At 35.8% G+C, this 16,958-nt stretch overlaps 1 protein-coding gene across 6 annotated transcripts in view; it reads left to right on the top strand.

Moving 5' to 3' along the window:
• BIVM (basic, immunoglobulin-like variable motif containing) overlaps positions 1 to 14,699 on the top strand; it is a 49,975-nt gene extending 35,276 nt beyond the window's left edge. For 5 of the 6 annotated variants that reach the window (XM_069064228.1, XM_069064225.1, XM_069064226.1 and 2 more), the window contains exons 7-10: positions 10,173 to 10,305; positions 10,737 to 10,823; positions 11,582 to 11,678; positions 12,942 to 14,699. In XM_069064228.1, coding sequence (XP_068920329.1) covers positions 10,173 to 10,305; positions 10,737 to 10,823; positions 11,582 to 11,678; positions 12,942 to 13,235 — 611 coding nt within the window. In that variant the 3' untranslated portion in view covers positions 13,236 to 14,699. The remainder of the gene's footprint in view (positions 1 to 10,172; positions 10,306 to 10,736; positions 10,824 to 11,581; positions 11,679 to 12,941) is intronic. The other variant, XM_069064231.1, reaches the window with a different exon arrangement.
• Positions 14,700 to 16,958: the final 2,259 nt, after the last annotated feature.

A 16,958-nucleotide genomic window follows, 5' to 3' on the forward strand; every position in this document is an offset into this window, starting at 1 on the left:
ATTCTTTATCGTATAGACTATATATAGAATTATAATAAATATAATATCCTTTTAAGTCTTTCACAAAACCATTTGAATATGTATATAATATATTATATATAGATATGTATATAATAGATCACAAAAATTTTTTATGGACATACAAACACACATGTCTTCAATAAAACCTTCAGTCTGAATTGCTTTGAGCTAAGATTATAGGATTATAAATCTAAATCTGAAAGAGAGGCACCCTGGAGGCTGAGAAACTAAGCCTCTCATTTTATGGAGGAGGAAACTGAATCTCATGGAGGTTAAGTGACTTGTTCCAGGTCACACAGGACAAGGCACACAAGTGTCAAAGGGAAGGTCTTCTGATTCTTACCAATGCTGATTTTGTCAGAAATGTGTCAGTGAAGGATACTTTTACGATCTGAATACTTGATTGACTTTAAACATTTTCTGAAAATTAGTACTTTGGTTCCTTCTAGGAACTAATTGTAAACTCTGGCAAATTGATATTATTTAGCACTGTGTAACTATTCAATTTTTTTGTTAATATAACTTTTTTTGTCAATTTTTGTCAATATAAAAACACGATAGATCTTTCTCTACTTATTTCTACTTACATTTGAGTTGGTTCTAATTTCTTTTCATGTTTTTTAACCTTAGTTTATTTCTTGCTTCTTTTTTTTCATTTCAAACTTTGTCTACAAGATTTTGAGTCAAGATACTTTTCATATGAGAGAGAGTCCAGCCTAAGTGATTCAGCATGTTGATGTTGCTAGGAATTCTAGAAATTATTGGGTTACTCATGTGATAGCTAGGGATTATCAGGAGCATATAGAGTCATTAGATTTGTTTTTCATGAAATACTTTTTTACAATCTAAAAACCCAACTAATCTCACATAAAGAATTTTGCCACCCCTGGATTTTTCAAGCTTTCCTCTTTAACACTGTATGAAGGACCTTTTCCACTTTGTTAGTAGTATTTCATTATTTTTTTGATATAACTAGCAAGTGAAATTCACCCTTTTCTGATGAAATGCAAGATTAGTACTCAGAACATGATAGTGATCCAGTATTTTAGATGAGAATAAACCAAGGTAAAGACTTGTGAGTGTTGGTGGCTTAGCAGAAAAATTAGATTCAACCTTTGTTCATCTTTTATCTCAAGATGACTGTTTAATCAGTGAATAATTGGAGCAGTGTTATTAACTTATTAAAAGTAAAAATAAAACACTACAAGCTTGAAATATTTAGAAAATCTAAGTGTTCTGTTTTTTTCTTTTGTGTATGCAGTAGGTATATTCTGCCTTATACTTCTCTTATACATTTGTGCATTTATTTTATTACAGCTGTTAGAATCTCTATCAAAGCTCTACCGTATTGTCACTATGTAGCATGGAAGTAACCCTGGGCGCTGTAGCAGCAAGCACCCCAAGCGTCCTCAGGGTTTGCCACCCATACAGGTTCTTGGATCTGCTTTGTTAAAGGAAAGCAACTCAAAATGGGTTAACAAGCTTACTTTAATCAGTCAGACATATATCGTTTACCTTGTTTAGGGGAAAAGTCGGCACCCAGAACTTCAAAGTATACAGGCAGAATTATCAAGACATTAACAGATCAAGTAGACAGATTTCCAAATTGTCCAACCATTACATCCATACCAAATCAGCATCTGGGTTTTTCAAAGCCGGGGGACTCTCAACAACAGCTTCCCAGAATTCAGATCAAATCACAGAACACTTCTCAAAGTGAGTCCCAAAACAAAGCTACACATCAGGGCTTATATAGCCTTCTCCTGGCTCAGAGAATGTAACAACCTTTTGGACCCACTGGCCAATCAAAAAGTATCTACTGAAAAACAAGCCTCCCACCCCAGGCTCCAGGTGCACGTTAGCCTAGGGGCAGGGAAGATCTTTAAAATTTACACTCTCATTACAGGCGCTTGAAAGTTACATTAAAAGAGCATAAACTTTGTTGGTTCCTGTAAGTCTAGAAAGTCTTTGAACCACCAGGTGACAGATTTTTTTGGCTAAAGCAACTCATTAAACCATCTTAAGCCATAGTTTCATGATCTTCAGATTTAATCTGCATCAGTGGAGGAAGCATATGTTTCAATTAAATAATGGATCTTTGAAGTGTGTATATCATATCCTTCTAGACCACATATTCTATGAGGGCCAGGATGGTTTCCTACCTAAACTTTGCATTTCCTTTAGCTATAGTATTTAAGGCCTAACATAGATAAATTATAGCTTTTCACCTGGTTAGCTTCAAGGTGGCAAATTCTGGCTACTAAAACTCACCAACTATCTACAGAAGTCATAGTAGTAGGGAGCATGGTACAATCTTCGTGGAAGGAGATCCTCACTAATAGATCTTGGAATTATTGGAAGGAATATGTGATGTTCCATATCATTTCTACTTTGATGAATTGTCATGGAGGGCAGGTGACCCTGTGTCTCAAAGACTATGCCAATTGAGTTAAAGTTCCAGCAGGACTTAGAAAGCTGGAAATACTTTGAGTATAGGACTGGTGATGTACTGTATGACATTAATTCCAGGACCTGATAAATTCTGAGAGGATCAAAGATTTGTCATTGCTCATTCTTCATTCTTGAAGAGGACCAGTGATGTCAGGAGGGTGATGTCTTGACTTGCACGTGAATTGGATTTAAGTGAGGTAGAGCTGTACAAAATCATGAGCCTCACTCTCTCCTCCAGAGTCATCAGAGTTCAGTGGCAAGACACAGGTCAAGATGACTAGTGATGGCCCTGAATGCAGTGGGAGACCATGGTCTTTTTAAGCTAAGGTCTTTCTCAGATCTGAGTTTCATCATAGATATCAAGCTAAAAGGGACCACAGAGGACATAGAATTCAATTCTCTCATTTTACAGATGAAGGAGCTGAATCTCAGCAAAGTTGCCCAGGGTCACATAGGAAATATTACAGGTGTGGTACAAACCCAGGTCTTCTTGACCTAAATTCAGGACTCTGTCCACTAAACACCAGGGGTGAACCACCAGGTGAAAAACTTTTTTGGCTAAAGCAATTTATTAAACCATCTTAAGCCATAGTTTCATGAGTTTCAGATTTAATCTTCATCAGTGTAGGGAGCATATGTACCAATTAAATAATGGATCTTTGATGTATGTATATTATATCCTTGTAGACCACATAGTCTATGAAGGCCAGGGTGGTTTCCTATTTAAACTTTGCATCTCCCTAAGTATACTAACACAGCATTCTGTTAATAGTACAAGCTTACTGTTTTTTTTTTGTTAAACTATTTCATTGAATTAAATAGTGTTATGTAATTTAATTCTAAACTTTGAAGTCATATTGTCAAGAAACATTTATTAATCACCTACTTTGTATCAGGCACTGTGCTAAATTCTGAGGTTACAGAGCAAGTAAAAACTAGTCCCTATACTCAAAGGAGTTTATGATCTAATGGGGGAGATATTGTGTATACAACTATGTAAAAACAAGCTATGCATGGGGTAAATCAGAGATAGCCTCAGAGGCAGGTTAACACTAAGGGATATGGAGAATGACTTTTTGCAGAAAGTGGGATTGTAGCTATGACTTGAAGGAAGTCAGGGAAGTCAGGAGGTGGAGATGAGGAGGCACACAGATGAAAGTATACACAGAATTGGGAAATGGAGCTGTGTGAGGAATAGCAAGGAGGCCAGAGTCACTGGATCATAGAGTTCATGAAGAGGAGTAATGTATAAGAAGACTGGAAGGGTTAAGAAATAATCATATTATTAAGGGTTTTAAAAGCCAAACAGATAATTATAGTTGATCCTGGAGATAATAGGGAACTGCTAGAGATTATTGGATAGGGGAATTACATGGTTAGACCTGCCCTTTATTGATTTATTTAGCTTTTTTTCTTTTTGGAGGGGGGAAGGCAGGGAAATTGGGGTTAAGTGACTTGCCCAAGGTCACACGGCTAGTAAGTGTTAAGTGTCTAAGGCCCGATTTGAACTCAGGTTCTCCCAACTCCAGGGCTGGTGTGCTATTCACTTTGCCACCTAGCCACCCTAGGACCTGCCTTTTAGGAAGATCACTTTGATGTCTAAGTGGAAGATCACCTGGAGGGGGGGAGAGAATTGACGATCAGAGTTCAACAAGAAGCTCAGCCAGTAAGAGATGAAGAGGATGGAGCCAGAATACTGGTTCTGAGTGGAGAGAAGGGCATATATATGAAGAGATGTTTTGAAGTTACAACAGACAGGACTTGACAGCAGATTGGATATTAAGGTGGGGAGAGAGAGTGAAGAGTTGAAGATGACCCCAAGGTTTCAACCCTAGGTATCTTAGACATGATGATGCTCTTGATGATAATAGCGACATTAGGAAATTTGAACCTGGATCTGTGTAAGCAGCTTATTCTATCTTCCTCCCTGTCCCCCCAGCTTTTTTTCAGTTCTTATTTAGGTTAAAGTAGAAGAATCAGTTCCTCTGAGTTTAGCACCATGCCAATAACACCATAGCTGTTTAATAAATGCTTGTTGACTACCTAGTATATAAAAAAAAATCAAGAAACAGCCTAACAGTTCAGTTTCAATGAATAAGCCATTTTTACAACTTTGAGAACATGACTAATGGATGCTTACTAAATATAAAATCTATTTCCTAGTTAATGCTAGTGTATACCTCTGGAGGTTGATATGAATGATTTAAAAATGAAGCACAGACATATTCTTGCCTTCTGGCACCTCTAGTAGCAGTAACAGAACTGAGGTATATAGAAAATCTTTTAGTGTTTATGGAAAAGTTTTCTTGTCCTAGGTACAACCATACTTCTTTCCATAAACTAAAGAATTGTTTTTGAGTGATTGTGCATTTGAACTGTATTAGCATGCTGTAGGACTTCATGGCAAAAGTACTGAGGAAGCTGAAATGTAGTATTTCCTTATTCAAATAACACAAAGGTCATTAAATAATCTAATTTAACAACAATGAATTTCATATTCCTTTGATGTGTTAAATGTAACAAATGTGTTAACTAATTATGTATAGACACTTTAAGAAATAAGATGATAAATGACACCATCTCTGCTCTCATAAAGCTTTGTTTAGTTGGGGCATTTAACATGTATACAAATGCCTGTAATGTAAAATGGTTCCTGGCAAGTGCATAAGAAAAGTCTAAACAAATTGCTCTGGAATTTGATGAGGGAAATTTGGGGACTTCATGAAACCTTAAAGGCTTTATTGTGGCAAGATGACATTTGAAGTAGGCATTAAAGGAAGATATAGATTATAAGAGCTTAAGATGGAGAGTGAGGAGGGTGTGAGGGCCTTCAGGCATAGAACAAAGATGCTGAGGTGGGAAAATATAGAACGTGGGCTGTATTATAACTTATTGCATTAATGATACTATATTATACTTTATAATTTACAAAGAACCCTGGGCAAGCATTTAACCTCTCTAGGCTTCAGTTTCCTTATCTATAAAATAATAACTCATAGTTCTATATGCTTCTAAAAATTATGTTTGACCATGTCATTCCCCAGCTCAAGAACCTTCAGTGACTCCCTACTCCCTCTAGGATAAAATACAAACTCCTCAACTTAGAATTTAAAACCTTGCACAGTCTGGCTTCAATCTACCTTTCCAGGCTAATTTCTCCTCATTCCACTCCCCTCTTTTGGAACTCTACATTCTAGCCAAATGGTCTTACATTTTCCCTCAAATTTGTCACTTTACCTCCTGCCTCAAGCTGTCCTTAGTTCCTTGAATGCCTTTCCTCCTAATCCCTTCTTCCTGAAATACCTCCCTTTATTCTAGAATTATATTCTGTTAACTTATGGAAAGCCTTTCTTGAGACCTTTGGTCATTAGTGCTCTCTTGTCTTCAAATTGTCATGAATGTATTTATCTGTTTACATGTTGTATCTCCCCCCCCAAATGTAAACTCCTTAAGGGTAGATACTGTTTCTTGTTCTACCTTTGCATCTTAGTATCTAGTATAGTACTTTATACACAGTTGAGACTTAGGAAGAACTTTGCAATTGATTGTGTGACATGGGAGGTGTTGGCAACAGATCACTTCGCATGGTGTGCCCACATCAAAGAAGATGCTATGCTCTTATGAGTGAAGTAGACCTGCAGTAGCTCAAAAGAACCATGAAATGTGCAAATTTAGTGATATCCCCACTCCAAATATTCACATGGACTGTTTGTGCCCAACCTGTGGTTGGCCTTCTGAGCTTGTATTGGAAGCCATAGTTGGACACACTGTAACTTGACCCCAACATAGTGATGTTCATTTTGGTCCTCTGACAATAACCAACTAATCGACCATTACGGACTTAATAAATGCTTATTGGATTGAACTGGATCATATAGAGTACTTCAAAGATTTACAAAGTACTTTTTTCCCCTCAACAATCTTGTGAGATACAGTGTGTCATTATTATCTTGATTTTAAAGACGAGGAATGAATTAGATTAAGTGAATTCTTACATTTATCTTCCAATTCTAAAATCCTTGAGGCAGCTAGATGGTGTAATGGATAGAGCACTGGGTCTGAAGTCAAGAAGACCTGAATTCGAATCTGGTTGCAAACACTCTAGCTCTGTGATACTGGGAAAGTCATTTAACCTCTGTTTGCCTCAGTTTCCTCATGTGTAAAATAGGGATATTAGCATCTACCTCCCAGGTTGTTGTGAGGATCAAATGAGATAATTTTAGAGTATCTGCACACAGTAGCCACTATGTAAATGTTAACTCTAATGTATATGTTTAGAATATATTATTATAAAAAACACATTATTTATATTTAATAGTCAGTCAAGTAGGCACTATACTATATGAGCTGCTGATACAAAGACAAAACAAAAGCAAACCAAACCCTATCATTTCTGCCCTCAAAGAGTACATATTCTAATAAACATGCAAATAACCAGTTTTATGTAAGATCTGTACTGAAAAGGAGGAAGGTAATCTTAAAGCAGCAGTCACTAGTTGCAGTTGGAGACTAGAAGAACTTCTTCAGAAAATGGGATTTCAACTGTGTCTTGAAGAAAGCCAGGGAAACTTAGAAGTAGGGGTAAGGGGCCAGAACATTACAAGCATAGAAGAGTAATTCTGTGCAAAGGCATAGCAATAGGAAATTGTTTCTCTTTAAAGGAACTTTTCTGGTATAGTTGAATCATAGCATGAGTGGAGGAGGGTAATATGTAAGATGAGTGGAAAGGCAGGAAAAGGGTTATGCTAGAAAGAGTTTTACATGCTAGAGAAGTTTCTTTTTGATCTTGGAGGTAATAGGTAGCCACTGGAATTCAGTGACAGGTAGAGAAAGGGGGGGATATGTTAGAGATATTTGCTATAAGATGTGGCAAAATAGTGGATATGTGGGGTGAGGAAGAAAAAGAAATCAAGGATGATCCTGAGGGTTGAGGTGCCCTTGATAGTATCAGGGCAATAATAGCATTTTTAAAAGACATTCTTCTTTTTTTGCTTTTTTGGAGGGCAATTGTGGCTAAGTGACTTGCCCAAGGTCACATGGCTAGTAAGTGTTAAGTGTCTGAGGCTGGATTTGAACTCAGGTCCTCCTGACTCCAGGGCCGGTGCTCTATTCACTGCACCACCTAGCCACCCTTTAAAAGACATTCTTGAGCATACATAGATTTGAAAGTATTAATGTAAATTTTATAATTTACTTGAGAGTATTAATGCTCTTAATATTTTTAGTATCCTTTTATTTATATTTGTTTGGAGTGGATTTACTTATTTCCCTATTTCTGCCTTTATTATATCATTTAAGAATGTTTTTCCATACTCCTTAGTTAAGTCAATTTTGACTGAGTATGATTTATTCTCTCCACCTCTCCACTTAAAAAAAAATCTTAACATCTTTCCCTCCTTCCTTCCTGTTTGCCTTTCACCCTCTCTTTCCCTCACAGTCAACTTTCTTACCAGAGGTATTTCTATTATCATTCTCCTTTCCCACATGGTTGTGCTTTCTTTTCCACAGAGGCCAAGTAATGAGCTATTACTCTACCAGATTGTTTCATTATATCCTTGAACATTGGGTGTACAAGTTTCTTTAATTCTTACTTATTTAAATTATTTATAAATTAGAGAATTGCCAAAAGCCATTCTTTATATTTTCTCAATCACCTGCAAACTTGTCCAGAGTGAACACCAATTTTAGAAAATAGGACACTCAATTTCTTTCATGTTATGTCAGATACATTTTAGTTCTTGTATGTATTTTCATTTATATTACTGTAATGTGTCACTTTTTTATATTTTGGGACTTTAAATGAAATTTATAAAAAGGTTTTCTTTTGGTATTTTGATGGATCCATGATTTCATTGGTCTAGATAGCAGCTATTCCATACCTCATTTTGCATAAGAACAATTTTTATTCATAAATTTCCATAAATTCTACATGGGGGACCTACCTAATGCATTTTTGGTATTACTCAGATTCTTTTAATATTTTGAGGGACAGCAATATAACACTTGGGCTATCTGTCAATTTGGTGTTTCTTATTCTTCATACCTGACTAGTGTGTCTTTTTCCTGGTCTTACATATCCTCAATTATGTCTTTTATTCCATTCCTCTTATGTAAGTAGAGCGTCATAGGTAACATATTGGAGTTTACCTAAATTTATCCTGTGTCTTGTCCTTTAAGTCACCTGCATTTTGAACTCTCTCAAGATTTTAGTTATTAGTAATAATTATATCATATTACATATTATATGGTAATTAGTATATTTCAGTTATTAGTAATATCTCATAAAAAGATGGGTTTTTGCTTCAGTGAGCAGTTTGGGAACATTGAAATTACTGTGAATATTCCCAAATACAGTCTATCTTGATTTTATCTGCTTACTCAGTTCTAAACCCTATTCACTGTCCAGTTGTAGTGACTGTCTAAGTTTTGTGTGTTGTGTATATTTGTATATAAGTAAATAGATATATGAGTATGTATTTGTCAGATGCAAATGGAATAACTTGATTGTCTACTTGTATAAATAACTACATGTCATAATCTGGGCAATGTACTTTTTTAAACATTTAATTTTTGTGATATGTATAGTTAAATCTCTTGACTTACTGTGAATTTAACTGAGGTTTTTAATATTCTGTATAATTCGTATGACATCATCTTCAAATGGGGCATTTGTAGAACCTTATCTTTAACAAGGAAGGCTTCCTTAACCATTATAGTTATGAAATAAATCTGTAGGAAAGAGAGGCCTTGTGTAATATAATGATGCACTTGATGGGATTCACATTTATTAACAAAGACCTACAGAAGGGGCTGCCCTTGGAAAGTGAGTTGAAGGCCTGAGGGTCCAGAAGGTCTTTGTAGTGCTGAGGACTATAAGTAATGCCTGTGCACTCATTAAGTGGGCTTTTCTTAGCCATCTTCAGCTATTTTAGCAGCCACAAAATCAATTAACTGCCATCGTTATTATTCTGATTCAGAAGCTCATCATCTACTTCAGTTATTATTAGTATTTCTGCCTTAATGGACTTTTTGGTTCATGAATAATTTAGTTTTTTTTTTTTACTGGAAATACAAGTTAATTGAATTTTAGTTGGTAGTCTCAGTTCTGAGGCTTGGTAAGAACTATTTTCTTGGCATAATATACCTCCATGTTACTAGACAGATAAATGTCAGAAAAATACAAGTAAAAAGGTCGAGAAGATGAGAAGCTTACTACTGTTTCTGCCAGAAAGATGGGCTGTCTCCTTAAAGAGACTTTTGTGTGTCACCATTTAAAAGATCAGTTCACTTCTAATCTATAGCTCCCGAGAAATACTATAACTTCTCTTTATTTGAAATAGGAGCTTGCATGTTAGGAAGAGTCTGTTGATTTATGAAATTTACATTGACTTGTAAATTAGGGGAAATAAGCACAGAATTGATGATTAAAGTTTATGGATTGTTAGGTCATGTACTACCCAAAATATGTTGGGAAGCAAAAAATTCAGTATTTTATACTGTCAGTTTAAAATTATAGTTAATTTTATTAAAATACTTTTTCCTCTGAAGTGGAAGCTAAAATGTGAAATCTTTGGCAACCTCTCTTTTGCTAATGCATTCAGCAATTTTTTTGTGTTGTACCAAGTGGCATTTTCTCATAGAAATTTCTGTAAAATGTTGTCACTCATTTTCTGGACACTTAGGTATTTATCTCTTTGTAGCTTCAGGGGCATTGTCAAAATTAACACATGGACTGAAAGATGAATCATTGGCTTATATTTACCATTGCCAGAATCATTACTTTTGTCCAATTGGATTTGAAGCAACACCAGTTAAAGCTAATAAAGCATACAGGTAAGCATCATCAATGGGAATTCTTAATAGTGATAATCCTTTTCTTTTGCAGAAAGCTATCTGTTTTTTGGTTTGGTTCCACAGCTAGTGTGACTTCATGTTTTGCTAGACACTCAAAAGAGTAGCGTGTCTTTTGTTGATACACTATTTAATCTGTTTACAATTTTTTCAATTTTCTTTTGTTTGTTCTTATATATGCTTGAAACCTTAATTGGAGAAAATAAACTTGAAAGGAATCTTTGGAAAACTTAAAGACAAAAGTGCCTCAGAAATGACTTAGGAACTACCCCCAAAGGGTTTGTCAACAAAGAAAAATTAGGCATCTCATTCCTAGTTGGGGTATATCAGTTCTCCCACTCTTGGTCATTGGGAACATGAAATGAGACTAAATGTTATGCCCCATTTTTCTAATGATTGCATTTTGTATTTAGCAGGAGTCATTTGTTGCAGCAAGAAGCAGAATATTGGATTTTAATTGGAGAGCCAAGTAGAAAACATCCTACCATTCACTGTAAAAAGTAAGTTGAGGTACTGTTGAATTGCATTTAATTCTTTATCTGGACTTGCCTGCAACTAAAGGAAAAGATATAGTTTTTGTGCATTAGCACATTGTGCACTATCATTATGTGTATGTACCATGATTTTTCTCTCTCTCACTCTTTCTATGGGTATGTGTATGTGCATATGTGTATATATATACATATATATGTACTATATTTAGGTGTATATATGTATATGTGTATATACATGTATATATAGAAAACTTAATTATTGACCTAAAATTTTGGATTAAAAAACCCACATATTGTTATAAAGAGCACTGCTTATAATTATATCATGTCTTGTAATTTAATGGTAAAAGAATAATTTGAAAAATGAAGTACTGCCATGGTAAAGCTCATTCAACATTTTTGGAGTCATTGTGGTACTGGAGTCAGGGAACATGGGTTTGAATCCTATCTTTGCCACTTACTTATTTAGTGACCTTGAACATTTCACTTAACTTTTCTGTGCCCCAATTTCCTCAAATGTAAAATGATGAGGTTGGACTAGATGACTGCTAAGGTCCTTCCAACTCTAAATCTGTGATCTTACATTTAGTAAATATCTGCCAAAAACACTCAGATAAAAAGGCAAAAATGAAATCATTCTTCTCTTAGAGAGTTTATATTCTAGTAACCATTAACACTGTAGCAATTTGCCTAGATGAAAAAATTCATTAAAATTTTATTCTAGTTCTTGAAAAAAAAACTCCTAAATTTCTTCTTGAATCTAGATGGGCAGACATTGTTGTTGACCTTAACACTCAAAATCCAGAATACCTCGATATTCGACATCTAGAAAGGGGACTACAGTATAGAAAAACAAAGAAGGTAAGACAAGATCCTACCTGAAGATGCATTTCCCAACTCACCAAAAAAGTGCCACCCATGCTAAAATACTTTGAGATTGTGCCTTTTCTCCCCCTAGTCTTTAAACTACTGCCTACAAAAAAGTAGAGGTAATTAAAGCAGCTGAGAAAGAAATGCAGAGTGGTTGTGGAGAATTAAACAGGATACAAAGGGTTCCTTCTTATTTTTGATGAGAGAGTAGAGGGAGAGACCAGAAAATGGGGGTATCATTACTGTGGGAACTGAACTGCTCAATGAAAGGAGTGGGGTTGAGAAGTGCTTTGGACCTTTGGTCTTGAAGAAAGGCAAGCAGTAGGAAGATAGAAAAGAAAATGTAGGTGGAATCTGGGAAGGGCATTGTACTTGTGAAGCAGGTAGGAGGAAATAAAGGGGAATTATAAGGGAGTTTTAGGGTTTTAATCAGTCAGCAAGTATTTATTAAATGCCTATGTACTAGGCACTGTGACCACACAGTGAACCACTCCATACTCTTAAAGGGGACTAGGTGGTATGCTGGGTGTCTTGTTGGACTTAGAATTAGAATAGCCTAAGTTAAAATCCTTCCTTAGACTCCCATGAGCTGTGTGATCTGCTCAGTCACTTAACCTTTATGTGCCTCAGTTTCCTCAGCTATCTAATGAGGATAATAATAACACCTACCTTGAAGGTATCTAAGGATCAAATGAGATAACATATGTAAAACACTATAAAATGCTATTATTATACTTTATTAAAAGAGATATATACCTTTGTGCATATAATTTTCCTTCTTTGTCTTAACAAAATAAGGCCCAAGCATTCAAGGCCCTATTATGTCACTTACTATATCCTATTTTGTATTATCCTTTGTTTATTTTTGTATCTTACCTCATCTATTGACAAGCAGAATTATGCAATTAATAGGGTTGGCCTTGGCAGGAGGAAGATCTGTGTTCAAGTTCTGTTTTTGCCACATACTATCTATGTGAATCAGTAGATAACTTAATCTCAGTGCTCAAGACAAATTTCTAAAAACGCTAAACTGCGGATCTTCATCATTCCACATGGGGACTTCCCTACATAAATGTAATCACAGGTCCATATACCTCTCTTCTTTCAAAAACACATCTTATCTTCCCTACTAGATTGTGAGTTCCTTGAGGGTTGGGACTGAATTTTATTTGTTTATCTCCAGAAGGACTTAGCTAGGAACTTGTTTATTAGGTACTCAATGTCTATTTGTTGAATTGAATATTTGTCTTTTAGGTAGGGGGAAATCTACATTGTATCATAGCCTTTCAGAGACTTAACTGGCAAAGATTTGGCCTTTGGAACTTCCCATTTGGAAATATCCGACAAGAAACACAACCTCCAGCACATACGCAGGGACTTGCCAAATCTGAGAGTGAAGACAACATCTCTAAGAAGCATCACGGGCGTCTGGGCCGATCTTTGAGTGCTAGTTTTCATCAGGAGTCATCGTGGAAAAAGATGTCCAGTATTAATGAAAGAAGAAATAGTGCCTATTTGGGTTATAGTGATTATGATGGAAATGATTAAATCGCTGGGCATTGCACAGTTGTGCATGAAAACTTGGAGTAGGACATGCAGTGGTAGGTAGTTTTACTACGTTTGTATTATGTATGAATAGATCTTATCATGTGGGATGAAACACAATCTTATAGTTTTTCAGTACCTAAGCTTGTATATGATTGTGATGGGTGATCTTAAATATGTGAACAGATAAGCACAGAGTATTGATCTTGTAAAATTAAAGAAAATAAGCAGTCAAAATTGGAAAGCAATTTCTTTTTTAAAACCAAAATCAAACTGATTACATTCTAAACGTTGAAGATAAAGTATGTTTAACAATCAAGATATGAACTACTTAACCAAGCATGAAATTTTAAAATAATTTTTCTCAGATTGAAGATTATTCTGCACATAAGATTAAAATGTAGGTCTTCATTACCCCTTTTAAAAAGGGTAGCTGATAGAGCTACCAATTACTAATTTCAACTAAGGTAATAAGGATAAAGGATCATCTGAAATTGTCCAGTGTGATTTGGTAGCTCTCTATACAATTATCAGTATCACTACCACTACACTTGACTTTTTGCTTGTTAACCTTTATCAGAAATGAAACATATTGGAACTCAGTACCATCTATTGGTTGTAGGTAATTTAGTCCATTGACTCAATATACTCTTGCCTTTTTAGACCTGATAAAAGTTCTGTAAAACATAGATTAGAAATCTGGACCCTATTTGTAATCCATGGAGTTTATAGATTTTTTATTTAATTTGGGGGAGAGATGGGTTAGGTGTCTGGCATTTCAGACTACTTACTACATAGTGATACAGAATGGGATCTCCTAGGATCTGATTGGGTCTTACTACAGGATGGAGACTTAAATTAATATAAACATTAAGGAATCTTTAAGCCACTGAGTGCAATTAGGCTGTTACTTTAATAGTTTGTCTGATTCAGTCTTATGGTAAGATCTATGAATCTACTGCTGAATCCCTGAATCCTATCCACATAATCAATTGATACATAAAGCAAGTGCTAAAAGACAAAAATAAAAACCTGGAGGGTGGATTTCATGTGTTAGAACTCTGTCCTCACTGGGGAAATTCTGAGCCCTGCTCTCATCGCCACCAACTTGTGGATTATAGAAGCTGGGGTCTTCTTCTTCCTCTTCTTTCTTTTCCAGGGTCTTTTGGGGGGTATTCACATAAACACCTTCATTATTGCAAAGTGGTGAGACTTTGGCATTTCCTCTGAAATAGACCTCTAGTAAAAGGTGATTCCTAGTTTATTTTTTAATTCCATATCGATTGTCAACTTGTGTAATCTACAAACGAGAACATGGTAATAGGATGCTCATTTTTTTCTAAATGGAGCACTAAACCTATGTTTAAATAAAAGGGGTTAGAATTTGTAGATTGCTGATTTTGTTAACTAAGACTGGAACTTTTAGAAAACTTTGTTCTTTAAATAAAGCTTTGGGTTTTTTTTTTACTTTTAGTCATGTGAATATTTGTGAATTTGGGCATTTATTATTCAATAACCCTGAAGTTTAGTTTAGTAGTAGACAGTGAATTGTCCTGAGTTGAGAAAACCTGGGTTCAAGTCCAGCTACTGATATATATTTGTTGGGTGATTTTGGGCAAGTAACTTAACCTCTTAGTACCACAGGCAGACTTCTAAGACCCTAAGTTGCAGAACATTTGCAGATTTATAACAGCAGGAGTTTCCTCATTTACAAATTTCCTACACAGATGAAATCACAATAATAATGATAATTTGCTCAACTATTTCTGTCTGCCTAACTAGCTTTGACTAAAGAGCTGAAATTCTGTCATAGTTGCACTGAAAAGGTTGGGGGTAGAGCTTTGAGGTGCTGAGACCCCAAGAATGCCAAGGCAGAATCACCTGTATGAATTTATACACAAGCCTTCTTTCAGTCATGAGACAGTTTATTTATAATACCAGTAGAAGTGGGTGAAGTCCCTTTGGGTAACTTGCACCCTAATGGGGGTGAATCTAGAACTTATATAGAAAAGGGGCATGGGAAAGGAATGCCAGGTATGCTAACTAGGTAATCTAATGGTCCAGATGTCTTTAGGAGCTATGAATGGGAAACTGTAGGAAGTATGCCAGACATTGAGGGAGAAAGACAGTTTTTTTGTTTAGCTGCCAGGGTCATGGACCTTGGGCAAGCACCAGAGACAGGATCCTTGGGCAGGCACCCTGTATCTCTCCTTATAAGGGAATTACAGAGTCAGACCTGCAACAAGGGCAAATATTCTCACAAGGGGTGGGGAGTGGGTTACTTTCAGAGACCTGGTCTTAGAATTTTTTGGAGTCCACATCCTACCACCCCATCAGCACTACTAGGGAAACTAAAGGCCACATTATAGGCTACATATTATTTATCTGACTTTTTTCATGGTTAATTGTGTACTAGGGGACATGATTTAATATGTGATGTATAGCTAGAAGGGTAGCCAGGTGGTGCAGTGGATAGAGCGCCAGGCATGGAGTTAGAAAGACTTATCTGCCTAAGTTCAAGTCTGACTTCAGACAATAGCTGTGTGACCCTGGGCAAGTCACTTAACCCTGTTTGCCTCTGTTTCCTCATCTCTCAAATGAGCTAGAGAAGGAATCTTTGTAAAAAAAATTCCAAATGGGGTCATGAAGAGTTGGACACAACTGAACAAAAAAAAATATCTTGGAACATATATGGCATAATTAACACATTTCTATGGGACTTGATAAAAGGGAATGATTTATAAAATGCATAATGCATTGTTTCAGTTGAGCAAAAACAAGGAAAAAAATTAAAACAGAGAAACCATGAGACTGAAGAATAATTATAGATCACATTGGTAAAGCACGTCATGGTTAAAATGTGCCTTACACATGCTCATTCAATTGTCTCTGTCCTGTAAGAGAGTATGTATAGCACATAGTTGGCACTTAATAAATGTATGATTTCAAGGACTACTATTTTTGTCTTATGGATGAAAAACTGTGATTTAGTAATGATCACGTAGCTAATAAATGGATGAGCCAGGGCTTAAACCTAAACTGCAAGTATAGGGCTTTTCCTACTATCCTATGTTGCTTCTTAGAGTAGGGTATCACCCAGGTGAGGATGTTCAGATTGCTGCTGGTTCTTACCTATTTATGCATCTTGCCTCATTTCATTTTTAGAAATTACTTTAAGTTTTATTAATGCCATTTTTGTTTCTACAAAAGTCATTTCTGGAAAGGTCTCCCCATACCCACTTCCAAATTGTACCCACCCTTGTAACAGACAAAGAAATGAAGCAAAAATACCCAAAACAGTGATTGCATCTGAAGTCAGCTGTACCCTCACTTTTCTGCAGGGAGGAGCGATGCTTCATTGTCTATTATTATGGATCATCACTGATTTTTCAATTTTAGTTATTTTCTTTTAGTGATATTTCAATTCATATTATTTTAGTCATACATATTGTTCTTTTAGTTCTGATTGTTTCTGTAGCAACTGATATAAATTTTCCCTAATTCATTTATTCATTTTTTACTACATAATGATGTTTTCTTATATTCATATATATGTACATTCATATACATTTCTTCAGCCATTCCCCAATTGATGGGCACCCTCTCTGCTGCTACACAGTACTGCTATGTATGTTTTGGAATATGTGTCCTGGATCATAGGCTGTGTGACTCTGGGCAAATCCTTTATTTTCTCAGTGCTTTGGGCAAATCTCTAAGACTCTGTGT

The sequence above is a fragment of the Petaurus breviceps genome, unplaced genomic scaffold (assembly GCF_028583685.1).
Source record: "Petaurus breviceps papuanus isolate PSGF00001 unplaced genomic scaffold, PetGlider_PUasm1.0 90625, whole genome shotgun sequence".
In the NCBI taxonomy this organism is placed as follows: domain Eukaryota; kingdom Metazoa; phylum Chordata; class Mammalia; order Diprotodontia; family Petauridae; genus Petaurus; species Petaurus breviceps.